At 30.5% G+C, this 19,745-nt stretch overlaps 12 protein-coding genes across 12 annotated transcripts; 5 read left to right on the top strand and 7 right to left on the bottom strand.

The window, feature by feature from the left end:
* Positions 1-163: 163 nt before the first annotated feature.
* On the bottom strand, positions 164-1,777 carry ELE39_001207 (T complex chaperonin; the record flags this gene model as incomplete). The annotated part of the gene is made up of 1 exon (XM_067344246.1): positions 164-1,777. The coding sequence occupies one exon, from the start codon at positions 1,775-1,777 to the stop codon at positions 164-166; it is 1,614 nt and encodes a 537-aa protein (XP_067200284.1).
* Positions 1,778-2,066: 289 nt separating this feature from the next.
* Positions 2,067-2,612, bottom strand: ELE39_001205 (thioredoxin fold related to phosducin; the record flags this gene model as incomplete). The annotated part of the gene is made up of 1 exon (XM_067344244.1): positions 2,067-2,612. The coding sequence occupies one exon, from the start codon at positions 2,610-2,612 to the stop codon at positions 2,067-2,069; it is 546 nt and encodes a 181-aa protein (XP_067200282.1).
* Positions 2,613-2,877: 265 nt separating this feature from the next.
* On the bottom strand, positions 2,878-4,032 carry ELE39_001204 (inositol phospholipid synthesis Scs3p; the record flags this gene model as incomplete). The annotated part of the gene is made up of 1 exon (XM_067344243.1): positions 2,878-4,032. The coding sequence occupies one exon, from the start codon at positions 4,030-4,032 to the stop codon at positions 2,878-2,880; it is 1,155 nt and encodes a 384-aa protein (XP_067200281.1).
* A 415-nt stretch (positions 4,033-4,447) lies between these two features.
* Positions 4,448-6,361, top strand: ELE39_001203 (eukaryote specific membrane s signal peptide plus 8 transmembrane domain; the record flags this gene model as incomplete). The annotated part of the gene is made up of 1 exon (XM_067344242.1): positions 4,448-6,361. One exon carries the CDS (start codon positions 4,448-4,450, stop codon positions 6,359-6,361), a length of 1,914 nt encoding a protein of 637 aa, XP_067200280.1.
* A 262-nt stretch (positions 6,362-6,623) lies between these two features.
* On the bottom strand, positions 6,624-7,187 carry ELE39_001202 (uncharacterized protein; the record flags this gene model as incomplete). The annotated part of the gene is made up of 1 exon (XM_067344241.1): positions 6,624-7,187. The coding sequence occupies one exon, from the start codon at positions 7,185-7,187 to the stop codon at positions 6,624-6,626; it is 564 nt and encodes a 187-aa protein (XP_067200279.1).
* A 288-nt stretch (positions 7,188-7,475) lies between these two features.
* Positions 7,476-8,669, top strand: ELE39_001201 (ER vesicle Erv41p; the record flags this gene model as incomplete). Its single annotated transcript, XM_067344240.1, has 1 exon — positions 7,476-8,669. One exon carries the CDS (start codon positions 7,476-7,478, stop codon positions 8,667-8,669), a length of 1,194 nt encoding a protein of 397 aa, XP_067200278.1.
* A 212-nt stretch (positions 8,670-8,881) lies between these two features.
* ELE39_001200 (pyruvate decarboxylase) lies at positions 8,882-10,612 on the top strand (the record flags this gene model as incomplete). Its single annotated transcript, XM_067344239.1, has 1 exon — positions 8,882-10,612. One exon carries the CDS (start codon positions 8,882-8,884, stop codon positions 10,610-10,612), a length of 1,731 nt encoding a protein of 576 aa, XP_067200277.1.
* Positions 10,613-10,801: 189 nt separating this feature from the next.
* On the bottom strand, positions 10,802-12,019 carry ELE39_001199 (S1 P1nuclease; the record flags this gene model as incomplete). Its single annotated transcript, XM_067344238.1, has 1 exon — positions 10,802-12,019. The coding sequence occupies one exon, from the start codon at positions 12,017-12,019 to the stop codon at positions 10,802-10,804; it is 1,218 nt and encodes a 405-aa protein (XP_067200276.1).
* Positions 12,020-12,557: 538 nt separating this feature from the next.
* On the top strand, positions 12,558-14,255 carry ELE39_001198 (polyadenylate-binding -interacting 4; the record flags this gene model as incomplete). Its single annotated transcript, XM_067344237.1, has 1 exon — positions 12,558-14,255. The coding sequence occupies one exon, from the start codon at positions 12,558-12,560 to the stop codon at positions 14,253-14,255; it is 1,698 nt and encodes a 565-aa protein (XP_067200275.1).
* Positions 14,256-14,283: 28 nt separating this feature from the next.
* On the bottom strand, positions 14,284-16,344 carry ELE39_001197 (putative low complexity; the record flags this gene model as incomplete). The annotated part of the gene is made up of 1 exon (XM_067344236.1): positions 14,284-16,344. One exon carries the CDS (start codon positions 16,342-16,344, stop codon positions 14,284-14,286), a length of 2,061 nt encoding a protein of 686 aa, XP_067200274.1.
* A 293-nt stretch (positions 16,345-16,637) lies between these two features.
* ELE39_001196 (kinase domain-containing) lies at positions 16,638-18,677 on the top strand (the record flags this gene model as incomplete). Its single annotated transcript, XM_067344235.1, has 1 exon — positions 16,638-18,677. The coding sequence occupies one exon, from the start codon at positions 16,638-16,640 to the stop codon at positions 18,675-18,677; it is 2,040 nt and encodes a 679-aa protein (XP_067200273.1).
* An 87-nt stretch (positions 18,678-18,764) lies between these two features.
* ELE39_001194 (uncharacterized protein) lies at positions 18,765-19,541 on the bottom strand (the record flags this gene model as incomplete). The annotated part of the gene is made up of 1 exon (XM_067344233.1): positions 18,765-19,541. One exon carries the CDS (start codon positions 19,539-19,541, stop codon positions 18,765-18,767), a length of 777 nt encoding a protein of 258 aa, XP_067200271.1.
* Between the last annotated feature and the right edge of the window lie 204 nt (positions 19,542-19,745).

Here is a 19,745-nt window from a genome sequence, read left to right as displayed (position 1 = left end):
AAAAATGGGTGCAAGCCCTATGCTGTTAGATTGAATATTCTTCTCTTGATTACGTAATTTCAATCAATATAGAACTATCATTTAGTGTAAATTGAGTGCGTAAGAATTTCATTCACCCAAATTTAAAAGTAAACTTTTTTTAACTCGATCAAAGTATTTAGCATTAAAAAAGCTCATTTGGTTTAATTACATCGTCGATCTTTAGTATCATCTTAACAGCTTGTGTTGCTAATGCAAGTTGATGTTGTTTCGATGCTAAAGATTCGAATACCTTTATTTCTTCCATATTCCCTATACATAGTTTCTCGCAATCTATTCCATAATTAGGGTTGTCTCGCGAAATTTGCTTTTGCTTTGCTTCGCCAACTAATGAAATAGAGTCTAAACCACAATTATCCGCTAGCGCATGGGGTAGTGAAAGTAAAGCATCCGCAAACGCTTCTACCGCAAATTGCTCAATAGACGAGACAGATTCTACTGCCCTTTGCACTGCAATACTTGATGCTATTTCAGAAGCACCTCCTCCTGGAACCACTCGACTGTCCCTTATTAAGTTTCTTACAACGCATAATGCATCGTAAATACATCGTTTTGCTTCATCTACAACCATTTGATTTCCTCCTCTAATTAATACGGTAACAGCTTTAGACTTACTACATCCTTCAATAAATATTAGTTTATCCTTCTCAGTTCCAGATGTTACTTCCTTAACTAATGCAGCGCTTCCAAGTTTATTTTCTGCTAGATCTTCAAACCTTGGTACTATATGAGCTCCTGTTGCGATAGCAAGTAATTCAATCTCAACTCCACCAACCCATCTAATTGATGGAAGCCCACGCTGAGAAAGCATATGGTTTGCCTCATCATCAAATCCCCATTGACAAACAACCATATTGGCACCAGATGAAGCTACCTTGTCTATCATTTCTGTAAAGTACTTTTGCTCAGTTTCAAATAAAACATCAAAATCAGCAGAGTTCTTTATATCAATTTTATGTTTAGTTTTTGGCTTGGGAGGTTCAAATGGACAAGTTAGAAGAGCTATCTTTGCATTTTCAATCTTCTTGCTCATTTGAGGATGACTCATCTCCTTATCCAGAACAATGCCATGAACTACACAACTTTCTTCTAATCTGCCACCAGGCTTTCCTTGAATATTAATTAAATCAAAGTTTACATCTCTTCTCTCTAAATCAGCAACTGCTAATACTGCATCTATTGCCATTTTTGCAAAATGCTCCTGTTGACTGCTAACAACTTTAGACCCTAATGCTGTCATTGCAGAATTAAATAGAAGATCGCTTTCAATATCCGAAAATTTTCCATTCTTTATGGATATTTCTTCAAGTTTCTTTAATGCTATTGAGCAGGCATACTCAAAACCATTCGCAATTCTGATTGGGTGAATCCCTTTCTCAAGTAATTCAACTGATCGCTCTAGCAAAGCACCAGCTAATATCACAACTCCTGTTGTTCCATCACCTATCTCTGCATCTTGTGATTTAGATAATTCCACCAACAGTTTTCCGCATTCGTTATTAATATTCATTTTTTCCATAATGGTCGCACCATCATTAGTAACTACAATTTCACCATCGGGGCTCACCACTATCTTATCCATTCCCTTAGGCCCCAAACTTGTTCTCAATATGTCAGCGACGGACTTAGCTGCCAAAATATTCGATTTATACGCATCGATCCCCTTTAGACGTTGCTTCTGCTCTTGCTCTCTTAATATAATAAAAGGGCTTCCATATTCATCCATTGCAACATTCATGTTTTATAAATAAATGAAGTAATACGAAGATAATGTATTGCTGTATATATTTTGTTCTCAAGTATTGATCTTAGGGTAAATTTTCAATATATTTTGTAATATTCGTCTAAAAGGGGGGAAGGCGGAAGGCGCCTAAATGGTTTGAATAAGTAAATTAATGATACTAGCGTTAAGAAAGTGAAGTAGATAGGCGTTCACTGGAGATCAAGTTTTTTACTGAGAATCTAAGTATATCTATGTAATATTTTAATACTTGTCCATATTATTCTATGATCAACCTTACAAGAATTTATGGTTCTTGTATCATATTTCTTCTAACTAACAACTCCTCAAGTTGAGTTGTTGTAAAGTCATCTCTTGACGAAAGTTCCTCAAATCCAACAATTTTGTGTATAAGTTTCGAATTTTTAATCAGTGCAATAGTCGGTAAAATGCTAATATTTAAATTATTACAAACGAAATGTGATTTTTCCGCATTGATCTTAATAAACTTTGCCTCTAGGTGTTTTTTAGAAATAATTTCCAAATGATGATCAAAAATTTCACATCTCAGGGTGGATGGCCTGGAAAAATGACAAATTACATTTTCGCTGTTTTTTATTGTATCAAAGAACTCTTTTTCATCAGAAATGAAGTCATACCTTCCATGACCAAATTGTATAAATCTTCTTTTTTTTTCGAACTCTTTTTTCAATTCTTTAATTCTTTTTTCTCTTAAACGATTAAGCTCATTCTCATCGTTTTGAATGCTATCAATCGCTCTAATTTCTTCGTCAATAATATTTTCACTTTCCTCTAAAACTTTCTTTATGATATTTATACTGTTAGAATCCATAATTTTTTTTTCAACGCCATGTAGTATTTTAGCCCAAAAAGTGTTATCGCTGTTAATTAAATGCGAATATGACCGCCCTAATAAAACTGCCTCTTAGTCAAAATGTATAGAAAAATCAACAAAAAATAGAAGTAACTGATTAGATTTTCATTTACAAACCAAGGAATAATTTGAATGTTCACTCTCCAATAATTTAGAATAATATTTGTTCTTGAATAAATTTAATATCTAAACTAAGAATTGTAATTCCAATTATCTAACGATACTATTTATTAAGCCCTATTTTAGTTAAGTCAATATACTCTAAAAAAATAAGAATCCAAAAAATTCCAAAAAGGCCAAAAAATGCAATAATAAATCCAGCGAGCGTTTCAAGAGGGAAGTGAAAATAAAGTGCAGTGAAAAAACTGCTATATGAAATTATTGCTAGTAATGATAAGCAATATCCTCTGATACAAGAAACAACAAGTTTGTTTTTGATATTATAGCCTACAGCACACCATTCGATAGAAATAATTAATATATACATTGCATACAATACAATATGATCTGAGAAGTCGAAAGAGAATAATTTTTTCTCTGCAATATTAATAATCATATGAAGAAAAATAACCCTGTGCATTGCGATTAAAAAGTAAATTATAAGTCTCGGAAAATGCACCAGTAACATTGGTTGAGGTGATAGTATTGAAAAGAACCAGGGTAATGTAACCATCAAATACCCCAAAAATCCAGAATTTTTCCCCAAAATATAAGAATATAATCTTTTTCCAAACATGTAGCAAGGAGATACATATCCACTAGATGCCAGGAATAATTTAAATAACATTGAGCTATTATTCAGCTGATTAAGATGATCTTGATTAACACCAATATTATCACTCCCAGCATCGATTGTGTTTATCGCAAACACCAAACCTCTTTTAAATTCGATCAGAACTCTGTTACCTAACGCTATTTCGATAGTCCTTTTCGTAATATTCATTACTTCTTCAGACCAATTCGTACTACGTCTGTGAGTTCCACCACAAAAAATAATGTTACCATCTTTGTTGTTTTTGATCGGTATTGATAAATCCAAATTATTTCTCAATACTCTAAAAAACGAAATTTGACCCATAGATTTCTCTATTGATTTCAGATTTTCCATTAAAATATTGCTTGTATAATTATCTAAGTTGAAATGTGATATATATTCGTCTGCATGTATTTTTTTAAGCTTAACTACATGCAAGGAAACTCCTATGAATATGAATATGCACATTATTGAAATCATACTTATCTGAACAATAAGTAAATTAAAAATTTCCGTTCTAAAAAAAGAAGCCGCATTTTTTTCCCTTCTTTGTTCATTTATTCTCAGAGTTGCTCCTGTAACGGAGCCTCTCCATGAATCAATATTTTTAAGTTCTTCATTCATAAATATTTGGAACTAAAAGTTATTTTCGTATTAATGAGCGTAGTGAGTGAAAATATTGTTTTCTACCTTATAAATATTTTTATATCTATATATATATATATATAAATATATATATATATATATATATATAGATATAGATATATACTTCTTTTTTTAAAATTCTCTATAAATTAGTCTTAAAAAGTAATTCTTTTATGAGCAGGCCCAATACCGCGTAATTAATATTTCTTTCAACTAATAATTGCATATACCCACAGTTTTTGTTAAAAATAAATATTACATGAAAATGTCATTTATTGCGGGAAAACAGCTTCGGAACATAAAATTGATTTTTTTTTTTTATTGGAGAGCGACATTATTTGATTATTTTAATAATAAAGTATCTATAAATTTATGCCAAATATATGATCTCTCTATGCTAGTAGCTCTCGTTGGGACTCTTGGATCTTTAACTTTGAGTTTTTTTCTATGGAAGTGCATAGATGAAATCGCTTCAGATGATATAAGTACATTTACCATAATACCTTGTTATTTGGGTGCCTTGATAAGTATTTCTCCAATAATAATCTTACCTTTTGATGTTGCAGGTTCACTATTAGGCTATAAAAACAATGATTATTTTACCATTGTAAAAATTTTTTGGAAATTAGCATATTTTGTGTTATTTATCTTATGTTGGGTGATTTTTCCTATTCTTCTGGAATATGAGTTATCAGGTGATTTCGACCATAATAAAAAACTAAAAACAAGTCTTGAAAGAAACAAAAATCATTGGATTACTCAAATCGTACTAATTGCTATATCATCAATATTATATCTTACAGTTTTTAATTTGCATAATTCCAAGTTTTCAATTTCGTCAATGTGTATTGCCGTTGCACATTTTTGGGGGATGGCTCAAATAACATTTTTATGGGGATTCGGATTAGTTGCTATTCCAACTAAAATAAAAAATTCTCGTAAATTAGTAAATAAAAATGATATTATTAGAAATTTAAATAGATATTATACAATACTACACAACTTGGAAGACTGGAAGGCGATAAATCACCATGAAATAAAGAAATTGAATGATAAATTGAATTACTTATACAGTATTTCTAGTGATGAATACACAAAGATTACAATTGGTAAAATGATCAAAGTCATTAATGAGAGTAAAGCTGCATTAATCGATAACAACAACTATTTAAAAGAAATATACCCCTCGAACAAAATAGAATTAATGAACTTACCTGAAAAAAACATCCTAACGATTGAAAATTTGATAACTATTAATCGTGAGTTAAAATTATTAATTGCCGAGCAAAAACGTATATATTATCTATGGGAATCAACATTATCAAATTCTTGGAAATTAGAAAATTTAATGGTTAGTGTTGAAACAGATCTTTGTGATAAAAGCGAGAACAGTCCGTTAATATTTTCATCAAGAAAAACTTTACCAATGCATATTTCCAACGATAACTTGGGAAATGATAGCATTGTATCAGCCGTAAGTAATAACTTGATTACAAATGATAAAGCAATGGATGGAGCACTTCTGCCAACTAATAATCTCAGAATAAAAAAAAAAGAAATGATTATAAGCATAGGATATTATTTATTCGAGAAAATGTTGACGGTTAAGAACAAGCACTTAAGCCAATTCCTTTATACATTTTCATTAGTTACTAGTATTGGAATTATTGTTGCAGAAGCAACTATGTATTTTCCAAATTTGAATATTTCCCTATATTCACATATAATAAGGATTTGCTCGCAAATAAAATATATGAACAAATACATAAAATTTATTTTAGTTTATTTTATTTGCCAGTTTTTGCTTATTTATGTTTATGTATGTACATACTGGGGATTGTTTTATTTCAAAATCCCAAAGAAATATGGGATATATTTTAATAAGCACACAGATGGGCCTTGTATAGTTTTTTTCTCACAGTTTTTATGCAAACTCTCAACCGCTTTATGTTTTCACTATCTCTCAATACTTAAAATTGAGGAAACAGAATTTGGAAAATTTTATGGAAAACAAATTCAGCATCTTCTGGATATTTTTGGGAAAGATTTTAATATATTTTTTTTCCCGATTATTGTTGTTCTAGTTTATGCTATCAATATCTTTGATTTACAAGGAAGGTTAATTAGGAATAGTGGAGTTTACTACATTTTCTTTGAATATTACATTTTTGATGATGATGTGATTGGGTCTAACATAGAAGCTGAATCAAGTGAGAACGAAAAAATTTCAAGCGGAAGGAAAATATCTGAAGTCCAAAAAATCAAGAAAACATTGGAATTGAATTGTTGGGCGGGTAAATATGGTTAAATTTTGAATTGATATTAATTTTTAAAATTTTAATTAGTAGCATGAGCTAATTTATTAATAGATTTAAAAAAAAAAATTTAGTTACTAATACTTAATTATCTCCCTGTCTACGTAAAGCTAAATGTTAAAACAAATGAAATTGCATCTAAATTGAGAAAATATTTTTTATGGTAATATTTGCCAGCCTATAAACAAACATTAAATGAATATTTTTATATTATATAAATAATTTTCATGCATTAAATGGCTATTTATTGCCGCATTAATCATTTCTAGATATGGATTCTAGATACAATTTCTCTATATTTGATACTTTCCTTTCCATGACTTCTCTGGCTGCGTTTACCTGCTCAAAGTAAACATTATGTAGTGTCTTAATCTCATCCTGTAAAGATTCAATACAATTACTCGCCTCAATTAATACTGTATTTGTAACTTCATCAATTTCGCGTTTTTCTCTAGAAATCAATTTATTTTGTAGTAGAGTTTCAATTTTTGTATTGCATTCTGAACCATCATTTAAAATTCCTAATTCACTTAGCCTATCGTCAAATCCTTTTATATTCATTTGAAAAATGTCAGCGCATTCCTCCTCCAACATCTTGCAAGTATTATTAATTTCATAGAAATCTAAAAATTCATGTATTAGTTTGAATAATATCGCGATATTTTCATCCTCTAGTAGATTAAATCTTATATTATCTTTTTTTCTTAAAGTCCTCGTAATATGAACCCGTAGAAATCTTTTAATGCTTTTGATCAGGTATTCATCGTCCAAAAATCCATCCATCTTTTCCTGAATATACTCTTGATCTGATTCATTCATTTTTCAACATTATTAAACATTTTTCTATTAGAAACTTCTAGCAAGCTAATTTGGAGCAAAATATTTAATGCCAATTTTTTACGCTTAAAAAACAATGATAAAAATATTTCACGAATTTGATTTAGGCTAAATGTAATTAATCTTGTATATTCACCTTTTTCGCGCCTTTGTTGTGTGTTGTGGGAAAAGTTTTTTAAGAGGCAAATTGATTAACCGGGAAAAGATTAGTTTTTACTATTTAAAGATTGCATCAAAAAGTGATAATTTTTGTGAAACCATTTCAAGAGAATGGAAACAGTTTTTGGTGAAAAATCTAGTCTAAGGCAGAGAAAAAGGGATTTATTATTAGGAAATATAGCGAAAGCTAATGAGACTTTGCAAACAAAAGTTAAGAAAATAGATATATATGGGAAAATACATGAAGATTATTGTGTTAAATCAACAAGTAGAAGCATTATTTCTCTACTTGTGTATATTATTGTATTTTTATTGACACTAAATGAAGTTTTCAAGTATTTTAAAGGAGAAATGATAGATAATATAGGAGTGGATAATACAATAAATAATAAACTAGACATCAAGCTAGATATTACCTTTCCAAGCTTAAGATGTGAAGAAATTTCTGTTGATAGTGTGGATAATGTTGGTGAAAATCAAGTAGATGCAAAAGAATCTATGGTCAAAATTCCAATTGATTTGCATGGGCAAGAAGTACAAAGCATTAAATATAACCAACAAAATGATTTAAAGATCGAATGTATGAGCTGTTATGGCGCAGAAACTAATGAGTTTTCATGCTGTAATGATTGCGATTCTCTAAAAACTGCATATCGATCCAAAGGATGGTCATATTTAGATATAGTAAGTAAGGCACCCCAATGCATAGAGAAAGTGGGGTGCAGAATCAACGGAAGAATGCAGGTAAACAAAGTTTCAGGAAATATTCATGTAGCACTAGGAAGTGCAACCATTAAAAATGGAAAACATGTTCATGAGTTCAATATGAATGATATTTCTAGAGGATTTAATACAAGCCATATAATTCATGAATTAAGATTTGGCTCTGATAAAATACCATTTTTACTTTCTCCATTAGAAAATGTTGAGAAATTTGTACACAAAGGTACAAAGATGTTTCACTATTATGTAAAACTAATACCAACGCAATATTTTTCAGGCAACGGTGAAATTAATCTTTATGGGAACCAATACGCGTTTACAGAAAGAGAAAGAGATGTTTTAGTGCAAAATGGTGAACTCTCAGGCCTTCCTGGAATTTTTATTGTTTACGATTTTCAGCCATTTTTGCTGCAGAAAATTTACAAGAGAGTTCCAATATCTCACTTAATTACATCCTTTTGTGCAATAGTTGGAGGAATTTATTCGGTAATGTCTTTGCTCGACACGTTTGTTGCATGGCTTTTCAAAAATAATATAAATAGATACATAAATTACATTTATAGAGTAAATTATTTGAAATAACGCAAATAATTTAAATAATTACATATATATTAATCGAACTTCAATTTTTCATGTGACTGTATATCGCTGCATGCACTATTGTGTGGGGTTTTTATTGAAGCATTGCATGCGCTAAATTTAGTTTATTATTTTTATCATAATTATCTACAAGGTTACTAGTATAACTTATTCAGAATTATTAAATATAAAGTTTAATCTATATTAATTATATAATGAATTCAATTATAGAAGGCTCAAGTAATGAAATGGTAAATGTTGCAGAGTACTTGTGTATTCGGTTAAGAGAGTTAGGATGCGATCATATTTTTGGAGTACCTGGCGACTATGCACTTTCATTTTTAAATGTTGTAATGGAGAGTGAAATAAAGTATATTGGGACATGTAACGAGCTTAATGCAGGTTATGCTGCCGATGCTTATGCAAGAGTTAAAGGTATTGGAGCGCTGTCTACAACGTTTGTAGTCGGAGAATTAAGCGCAATCAACGCCACTGCAGGATCATTTGCAGAAGATGTTCCGGTAGTTCACATTTGTTCTGCACCAATAGCGAAACATCATAAAAGTGGAACTTTATTACATCACACACTATTTGATTATTCCAAGACATTAAAAATGTTCGAGCAAGTGACAGCGTCGGCTGTGAAAGTTGCGGAAAAGGAAACAGCTGCTGAAATTATTGATAATACGCTACTTAAATGTATTACATTAAGTAAGCCAGTATATATATGTTTATGCGCGGATTTAGTTAATGAATATATTAAAAGACCTGAAAGTCCATTGAAGAAGCCAATCTCGAGAAGCAATATTTCTGAATTAGACTTAGTTATGAAGAAAACTATTCAATTGATTAAAAGCGCAAAACAGCCTGTTTTCATACTAGGATATGAATTATTAAGAGTTCATTCTACAGAGTCAATGAATGAATTACTAGAAATATCAAAAATTCCTTTTTCAACAATGATCATGGGGAAAACAACAATTGATGAGCAGCATCCTCAATATATGGGTATATATTTAGGTAAAAAAGGCAACCCACATGTAAAGCAGTACGTTGAAGAAAGCGATTGTTTAATAGTGCTCGGGGAAAAAATGATGGACTTCAATACAGGCTTTTTTTCAGAGGAATTGCCTAAACACTGTATGGTCTATAATCATTTAGGAAAGTCGAAAATTGGAGAACAAGAATTCAAAGAGGTTTATGTTGAAGATATAATTCAGAGAATGATAAATCTGTACAAAACAGGGGAGCTTAAGCAGTACAACTTCCCAGGTTCTACGCCACCTTATCCACAAGCAATGCACTTATTTACTCATAGAAAAAATAAAGGTCTGGGCCTCGAGCCAGCAAGAAATCTTACGATTAATAGAATGTTCGACATAGTAGCATCCTCCTTACCTGATTCAGTAAATGTTCTTACAGAAACAGGTATTTCTCTATTCAGTGGATTGGAGTTAATGCTAACAAAGAATTCTCAATTTTTTGGTCAGTGCTTCTTTGGATCTATAGGATATTCAGTTGGAGCAACTCTTGGCCTGTGTATAGCAAGCAAGAAACGAGTATTTTCTTTCATTGGAGATGGAAGCCTACAAGTAACTGTTCAAGATCTATCAACAGTTTTTAGAAATTGTCTGAACCCTATAGTTATAATAATTAATAACGATGGGTATACTATAGAACGCGTAATTTGTGATGATAATTACAACAATATTGCGAGTTGGAAATATTCAAAATTGGCAAAAACTTTTGGCTTTCCAAATATACCATCATTCGTTTGTAAAACTGAGGGTGAATTCAATAAATCTTTAAAATTTGCCCTGGAAAATCCCGAAAATGCCTGTTTAATAGAAGTTGTTTTCGAAAGATGGGATTGTAACATCATTCTCAAAGAAATGGGGAAGGAAATGGCAAACAACAGTCAAATTATCGAACATAAGAAAAAATAAATTTCATTACCAGTAATATTGAAATATCCAAAATTACTTACTGCGTGTCCTGTGTATGAGTACCATTTAATAAAATTTATAACCTGAGTAAAATGTGAAATATTTATTTGAAATCTCAATTTTAAATAAAATTTAATGAATAATCCCAAATTACCTGATAATATTTATAACTTTCAAAAAGAAATGAGATCAATCTATAACTGACGTTTGCTTCATCTGAACACTTTTTGTTTTTATTTCGGATAATGGCAGCTGAGGACTTTTTAAAATAGAGTAATTGTCCCTTAGTCTGAAAATTGATATATATGCAAGTACTGCTAAACAAATTAGTATTATTATTAAATTGATGATCAGATTTTTGACCCAAACCGAAATGCCTATCTTTTTACCAAAAATATTGATTTCAGCTATTTGTCTCTTGTTAACGTTGATACCAACTACAGGGTCCGAAATATTGTGACTAATATCTTCATCATTCGATAATAACAATGAACTTGTTGTTCGAAATGGTTTTTCTTTACCTTCTCTTAACTTTAGTATGTCATTCAAAATTATCGATAACCTGGCCCCTGCAATTAATATTCTGTTTCGAAAAATTTCGAGCCATGCAAATTCTAGTGTAATGTCAACGTTAAAATTATCAATAATTGGTTCCTTTGATATTGGATGAAAGTATATTTCATTGGTCATCACATTAAAATTTTCTTTAGCCCAGTCATCGATTATTTCTATACCTCTCTCTTTCCAAAGCAGTAATTCTTTATCAAACGTGTCTCTTATTGCTAAAATATGTGTCCATCCACCAAACCAGAATTGAGGCTTTTCAATTTTTAATTTTCGTGCAATCCCACTTTCCCAAATTTCAAATAATGATAATCTTTCATTTGTGCCATTAATACTTAGCATTCCCCTTATTTCCTTCCCAAAATTATCCTCAATAAATCCAAAATGCATGGGCTGATGAAGGTCTCCAACTAAATTAATTAGGAATTTCATCGAATCGGAATCAGTTAATTGTATGCCTTCAGGATAATTTATTTTAAACTTAGAATGATCTCCGGTTAGTCGGTAATACAAGTGTTTGATCATTGGGACAAGGCAATGACCGGTATTTTTACAATTGATATCTGATTTCAAAGTAAGTCTTTTTTTCAAATCGCCGACTCCAAGGTTTCCATCTTTCAAATAATCGCTTTTATTCTGACCCTGAAAGTGGAAGGGAAGTGTTGAGGGGTGTTTTTTTGAAACTCTCTCGCCCCAACCAGAAATATCAACAATATCTTTTCCATTCATTAATCTTCTAAGTTTTTGAGAAAAGTTATTTTGAAGGCCAGATATAGTAGTCATGCCAATTGCACTATGCCCTTCTGCATCAAACGCCAATACCTGACCCAAGAATAGTAACATTTTAATCGTGCATTTAATTGAAAGAAAGATTAACATGTGTAATTTATATTAATTTGACATAAATATATAGCAATTTCTTTTCCCTTTTTTAGCTGAAACCTCTTCTTATTTCAATATTTTGTTCTAAATTCAATAAAAAAGGTTTTGGAGGGGTGAAAAATATATGGCGCTATTTCCCTGAAAGAAGCAATAATTCGCTAATTCAAGTAAAATTTTTAGATTTCACACTTCTAAGTGATTGAATTGTTTTGCCGCCTCTTCAATTGTCTCGTTATTTCAGAGAAATTTGAACTTGGATTGGTTTAATAATAATTGCTAATGGATTTCATTTCATATTAATTGCTAATATAATTTTATGTGCATGGTAATTCGTCAATTTAAACAGAATTAACAGATCATTCTGAATTTGATGGCTTAATTCAGTTAAAAAACTAAATTATTGAAATATACGTGTTCGTAGAGAGAAATAGAAATTGTTAAGTATATTTTTGTGGCTAATTTTAATCAGCATCGAGTAATAAATTCTAAATTAATTAAAATGGAGTCAAATGAACCAAATATAAAATTTTTAAGAAACAACCAATCAAAAAACTCAAAAGCTAGTAACGGGAAAAGCTCAAACTTCATAAACAATAAAAGCTTCAATCAATACAATATTAAAAGGAAAAACAATAAACAGTTTCAAAGAAACTACAATACAAACAGCATTGAAGCAAGAAATGGCTCAATTTCGGATAGAATTGCCAATACAGAGACATTAAACAGTAATTCCTCCGAATTTGCTGTATTTATACTAGTTTTGATTGGTAGTGATGTTGAATTGAAGCTTATTGACAACCGAGTATATCGTGGTATTTTTCACTCGATTAGCAAAAGGGAAGGTAGCAGCGAACAGTTTGTTTGTATCCGTTTTTGTAGAAGAATACTAGACTTATATAGCAACGAGCTTTCAAAACCTATTGAGGACTATTGTATGTTTCCACTTGATTTGGTTTATAGACTTTCCACAACAAATATAAATGGAATACCTACGAGATTTGATTCAGTTTCTGGGGAATTAAAAGGGAGCAAAATGTATGGGATTAACTCATTTAGGACTGATAATGAGATAAGCAACGATGAAAAACGCGTGCACGAACGTACATTGAAACCATGGGTATCTGAGGATCATAGTTCTAATATAATCGAGGATGTTTTGGGTAACGAACCTTTTGATTGCTGGGATCAATTTGAAGAAAATCGCAATAAGTTTGGGGTTCAAGGTACCTATGATGAAAATTTGTACACAACACCGCTCGATTTTAATGAGATTTCTGAAGAGGAAAAGAGGAGGGCAGAAATACTTGCAAATGAAATAGAGAGGGAACAGAAGGGTGATTCTCCAAATAAATTTGAAAATGAGATAATTGGTTCTACAATTGAAAATGATGAAGAAATGAACTTCAGCTCCGTACACAGAAACATTTCTGATCAAAACAATTCCAATAAAGACGCTAATAGCGAATTAAAAACTGGGTTAGTAGATGCAATAAATCAATCTAAGGCAAACAACAAGCATGCCAAAGTTGCTGAGGAGTTATCAAGTAAAGATCCCTTATCTAAAAATCATAAATCAAAGTTTTCATTCAACCCTAATGCAAAGGAGTTTTTACCTAGATCAATTTCTAATTACCCAAAAGTCTGTGAAGATCATTTGAACAACTTTGATAATATTCGAGCTCATGAAACCATGAATCATTCACATGAATACAGAAATGATAACTGCCACTATTCACAAAGAAATATGCATTTTACGCATTCTAATGTATACCGACAACACCACTATGATAATCAACTGGATCACAATAATCTTGATCTTAGCATAGTTAATGCTACACACTCTAAAGGATCCCAGTTTAGAGATAGTTTAGGGATTGATATTAGTAACGAGACGTCGGTTAACCCAATCTCATACGATGAATATTACTTAATTAATATTCAACGTGCCGATAATGTCGGAAGTAGAGAAGGGGGGCATCGATACCCAGCATTTTCATGTGATACATCAAACGCACAACCTATTTACTATTATGCTGCTGAATCTGAAGATATACAAAGCTCGGCGTATTATATATCTGATTATAATTCAGGAAAATGGTCTAACTATTCAATACATAATCAATACTATATTCCAAGTAATAATTCAGAAGTCTACAACCATTATTGTAATTATCAAGGCCGAGGAACTTACTATTAAAGAATTACATTTACCTTAGTCTACCTTTCTAAATGCAATTATTTAGTGATCTAGTAATAGAGAGATATTTAGAAATGATCACATTATTCTCTATATAAGATTCTTCAACTATCTCAGTTTCATTTTCTTCAAACCGTAAATGTATATCTAACTCGTCACTTTCCAATGCATTAAGGTCATTCTTTATTAAAATTAACAGTGTTAATGACTGTATCAGGGCTAAGTTAACCATTTTTTTTTTGAATATTGACCCCATTTGATTTGAATAAATAAATTTAAAAACCATTTTTCCATTTCTAATAACTTTTCTAAGTTGTGATTCGATATTTGAAATATCATTCGAACTTCTTAAGTGTATCAGTAGGTTTATATAGGCAAATATGCATTTAATGGAACAAACATTGAATGAATCACTACATGATTCTAATATTTCTGACCCATATAATAAAAATTCAGTAACTTTCGATATTTCATCTTTAGCATAGTACGAGTATAAACTAATAAATAAATATAACTCTGCAGCCTTAACTTTAGGAAAAGTTCTTGCAAACTCTGAGTCGGAAATGTTTAGAATCTGAACGTAATAAAATAGTTGATCTGCAAGTTGTGAAAGAAAAATGCTATTATACATGTTTTCGTAATATTTTGAGTTAAATTCCGAATAGCAAAGCAGGAAATTAGGAATTAATTTGGTCCAGCAAATCAACGAATGAACTTCAAAGAAATAATTTACATTATTTTCTGCTGTATTTAAATATGAAAAAATATTATATATTGGAAAGATTGAATTTAAACTTTTTTTTTTATGCTCGTCAACATTGAAACACAGATATCTACTATTAGATGGTTCTCCACTCGAATAACTTTCGACAAACTTCATAGTTAATAATGTCGGATAATCTGATCTCAAGTAGCAAATATATTCAGATAAATGATTTAAAATGTTATTCTGTTCTTCCTTTGTTAGAAACTTTGCGTTTTCCAATATTTCGGAATGAATTAATTCCAATGTAGAAATAATTAAATAAGGCAAGCAATCAAATTTATTAAACTTTGAATTGCTTGGGCAAAATCTCCCATATTTAGCATTTAGATTGTATATTAATAAGTAGAGCTTTGAAATTAATACATATATTTTAATCAAAACTACAGTACCAATACTTGTTGACTTTGAAAGATTTCTTAGTAATCTTTCTGCACAAATTATATACTTTATTGAGTTTCTAAAATCATTTGAATTCATGGACATTGAGATGATGCAGTATATTTGAAACAGTTGATCACTTTGTATAATATTAGTTTTATCACCTACGAACTTAAAACTATCGAAATTTATGTTTGTTAAGGAATGAATTGAGATTGTCTTTATTAAGTACTGTTCACCTAATTTTTTCATTTCTGGTGTTTTCAAGAGATTTATTCCTTTTAAAAATATAGATAACTTTGACAAATTACCAAATACGTGACTACTTTGCAACATATTAAATGTTTTAGGTGATTTTTTATTGGTTAGAATAATTTTCCCTAAGTCAGAAATGAGGAAATCATTGAAGGAATCAAAGGATTTGTGATTTGATATTTTCTTAGTTGCTTCACACTTTTCAACAATTAAATTTAATTTTGATAATAGGTTTGACCATTCACAATAGCTCAGCTTTTCCATACAAATAACTTTTAGTCTATATATATATAGAAATATTTTATAACCACGAATATATGGATCTGGAAATAATTCTAGCTTCATTAACTTGTTAGTGTTATGTGAATAATATGGATAGTCAGCATCACCTGCTAAGATATTGTAATTTAATAGCATTGTATCTATTATGTAGCAAATTAATAATTTGAAATCATGTGGTGAGTTTCTGAATGAAGATTCAAAACTTTTATTCATTTGTGTAAAAATACTTTTCATTACTTTAATTTCAGAAATAGAAGTCTCTTTGTAAGATTTAATATCATTCATTTCCTCATATCTGAACATTTCATTCATAATAGTTCTAGTTTCAAGGTCTGAGCTTCCACTCAAAATTTTTTCTTTGTACTTGAATCCATTTGATATCAGCCAAATTACATCGTTTATCTCCATTCTGAACTGTGATAAATAAAATAAAAATTAGATATTTTGTTAGCCAAACATAAACTTTCTTGCTATTAATTCAATATAATTATTGTTACTAGTAAAAAAAAAATTTCAATTAATATTCAATTTTGGCAAGATCCCCACACAACTGCAATATATTTTTATACCGCATGTAATTGAATAGTTTAAACTATCGAATAATTAATAGATATAGAAAAACAATTTTAAAAATGTATAATTGATATTTAATCAATAATTTCTTTTGATTATCAATTATCAACTTTACTTTATCCTTAATAATGAATTCAAGTGCAACTGATATAAAAAAATATGCTAGTAATATGTCCTATTTTATTTCACCACAAACTATGGTGAGCAGAATGTTTGAGAATCAACAAAACCCCGTATCCAATATAAATATAACTGATAATGAAAGCTCTCAAGCAACTTCATTGATCCCATACAGCAGATGGTTTGGTTTTAAAAATGAAGATACAAAATTACATGATGAGATAATTCAAAGATCAAATCCAGAAAATCTTGAAATTGTATCAAGACATTTCAATTTACATTGTCCAATGTGTGGTAGAATTATACCAAATAAGTTCTATCCTAATAGCTTTAATCAATCAAATGATGAAGATAATTTATTCAATCTGAATAATTTACAAGAGCAAAAAGACTTTGAATATGATAACTTTAACATTGGGAATGAAAGCCAAGTAAAAACATCAAAAACAACGCTTAATAGCTCTGATATCAATGAATTTGAAAATTGTTCCGAATTTAGTGACAAATTTAATAAACGCCTTAATGAACGATATCTCAAGTATAGTGTTGATAATCAAAATTACTTTTTTTTCTTAGAAGAACTATATCGCCAGATCAATATTAGAAATAGCATCAGCAGACTCCAATATTCTGTAATGAATAACCTTGTTGAGAGAAATTTTGATTCAAAAGGACTCAATAATGAAGGAGATATTTTAGAATTTAATGCAATAAAGTCCTCAAAAGGGATTGGTACAGAAATAAATAACTTAATTAACCTAAATTCAGATTTGCTGATGACAGGCTATTACGAAAAATTCTTCGTAGAAATTAGAAAGCTCGGAAGTGGTAGTTTTGGGCAAGTATATCTTTGCGCTCATGTATTAGACGGGATTACCTTGGCAAAATATGCCATAAAAAAAGTTCCTGTTGGCGACGATAAGAATTGGCTTTCAGCAGTATTACGAGAAGTAAAAATTCGTGAATTATTGCACCATCCAAACATTGTACAATACAGGCATTCCTGGTTGGAAATGTACAGTTCAAATGAGTTCTGTCCTAAAGTACCTTGGCTTTTTCAATTAATGGAATATTGTAACTCGGGCTCTCTTGATACCTTAATTTATTCTCTTCCAGCATTTGGTAAAAACATAAATAGTTATGAAGAACATGGGCATCGAGCTAAAAATCTATTATCCTTTCCAAATGTTAATGAAAAATATATTGGTGATGAATTAAACTTCAAATATAATTATTTCTCAACTGAATCTTTTGCTGGGGGTGCAAATAGCAACTATTTCTCAAGAAAATACATAGATGAAAATCATATATGGAAAATTTTTTTCGATATTATTTTGGGTTTGCAACATTTACATCATAGGGGAATATTGCATCGAGATCTAAAGCCATCGAACATTTTACTGCACATAACCTTTGACAAATTTCTTGAACAGCCCATTTGTCAGGCGTTACTTTCAGACTTTGGAACTGCACAAGTCCTCAAAAATGTAAATTTTAAATTATTTTCATCAGAAATGATTTCAGATATTAATTTTATTACGCCGGAAAGTCAAAATATTCTGTCAGACGATCAAGAAGAATGTACAATTTCATCAAATCAACGTCACGGTTTCACAGGGACAGTAGAGTATACTGCACCAGAGCTTCTCACAAAAGATGAGAAAGGTAACTTCACTGGAGAATACAATATTTATAGCGATATCTGGTCATTGGGAATTACGGTTTATAAATTATGTTACAATGAAGTTCCATTTAGAGTTGATACGAGAAATGGGCTCGATCCGGAAGACCCGGAAGAGTGCATTAAAGCTATCTTCAGAGGAATGAATAACTTAGAGTTTCCAAATATTCCGAATAGGACAAATGAACTAAAGTTCCTAATTAGGTCAATGTTGGATCCAAACCCTATAAATAGACCAAATACCGATGACATTCTAAGACATCCCATAATTCAAGACAAATTGAGATCATCAGAAATTATTAACGCAAGCATAGAACTTGCAAATATAATAAGACATAAGAACTGTAAATTAAATACTCAAGTTTAAATTAACAAATATTCGCTTATCAATAGTACCTAAGACGCACTTCATAGAATAATATAACTACCACACCCAAAAATAAAACTTAAAGTATTACTTTCTTCTGTTACTAGGAGTAGATTTTGATGCAGGTGACTTAATGCTCTTCTTATTTGTACAAGAGTTACATTTTATCCCACAACATCTAAATATGAGTCTTAAAGCGATAAGAATCGACTCCAATACAACATATAACGCTAATAATGCACACAATATGTAAAAAATTCTATCATGGAGACTTTTGGGGATAGTTCCTGCAATATTCGGCTCATAAGATTCAATTCTAGCAACATATCTGTCCAATTTTTCATTGATAAATTCCGAATAAACGAGCACAGACTCGATGTAGGGATTCAATAAATTTACATATCTATTCATATAAATTTTCATATGCTTACAAATCAATGGATACACTTCAGAATACTTTTCAATTACAGGATCTAAATAAACATAAAATTTGCCGTAAGTGGATCTGATTTGCGACTCCAGTTCCTTAGGAATATTACTATATGATGCAGCAATAAGACCTTTAAAAAACATCGAAAAGTTTTTCAATTGGTTTACTACTATTCTCCATGATATTGCGTGATGGGAATCTTGAGCAAAGTTAACATTTCTTTCACATTGAAAAACCATTTCTGAAAGATGAGAAACTTCCACTTTTAATGAATCCAGATCAGAAGAGCATTCACCATTCTTTTTAAGGAGAGACTTTACTTCACTTTCGCATTCCCTTAACCTAGCGTCACATGATAGATTGACTGCGAAAAGCTTTCCTAATAAAATAAATGCTATACAGCATAACAGAAAGAGTGAATTTGTATTAAGCATGCTCACAGCTCTCAATAGATAATCGTAATAAATGATAAATGCCAATTTCACACTTGAAAAATATACGATGGAGTATCCCTACGTAAAGCATCCACTTAAACCTTATTTGGAAACTAATAATCGCATTAATAAACTTTGTTGAGACGTCAAAATATCTTAAATATGCGCCAAGTTGGCAGCGCTATGAGATTATTAACCCACAAA

Source organism: Cryptosporidium sp. chipmunk genotype I (assembly GCF_004936735.1).
Source record: "Cryptosporidium sp. chipmunk genotype I strain 37763 chromosome Unknown contig_17, whole genome shotgun sequence".
Classification (NCBI taxonomy): domain Eukaryota; phylum Apicomplexa; class Conoidasida; order Eucoccidiorida; family Cryptosporidiidae; genus Cryptosporidium; species Cryptosporidium sp. chipmunk genotype I.
Note: the sequence above shows the minus strand (reverse complement) of the source record. Positions and strands in the feature narration are given on the sequence as shown.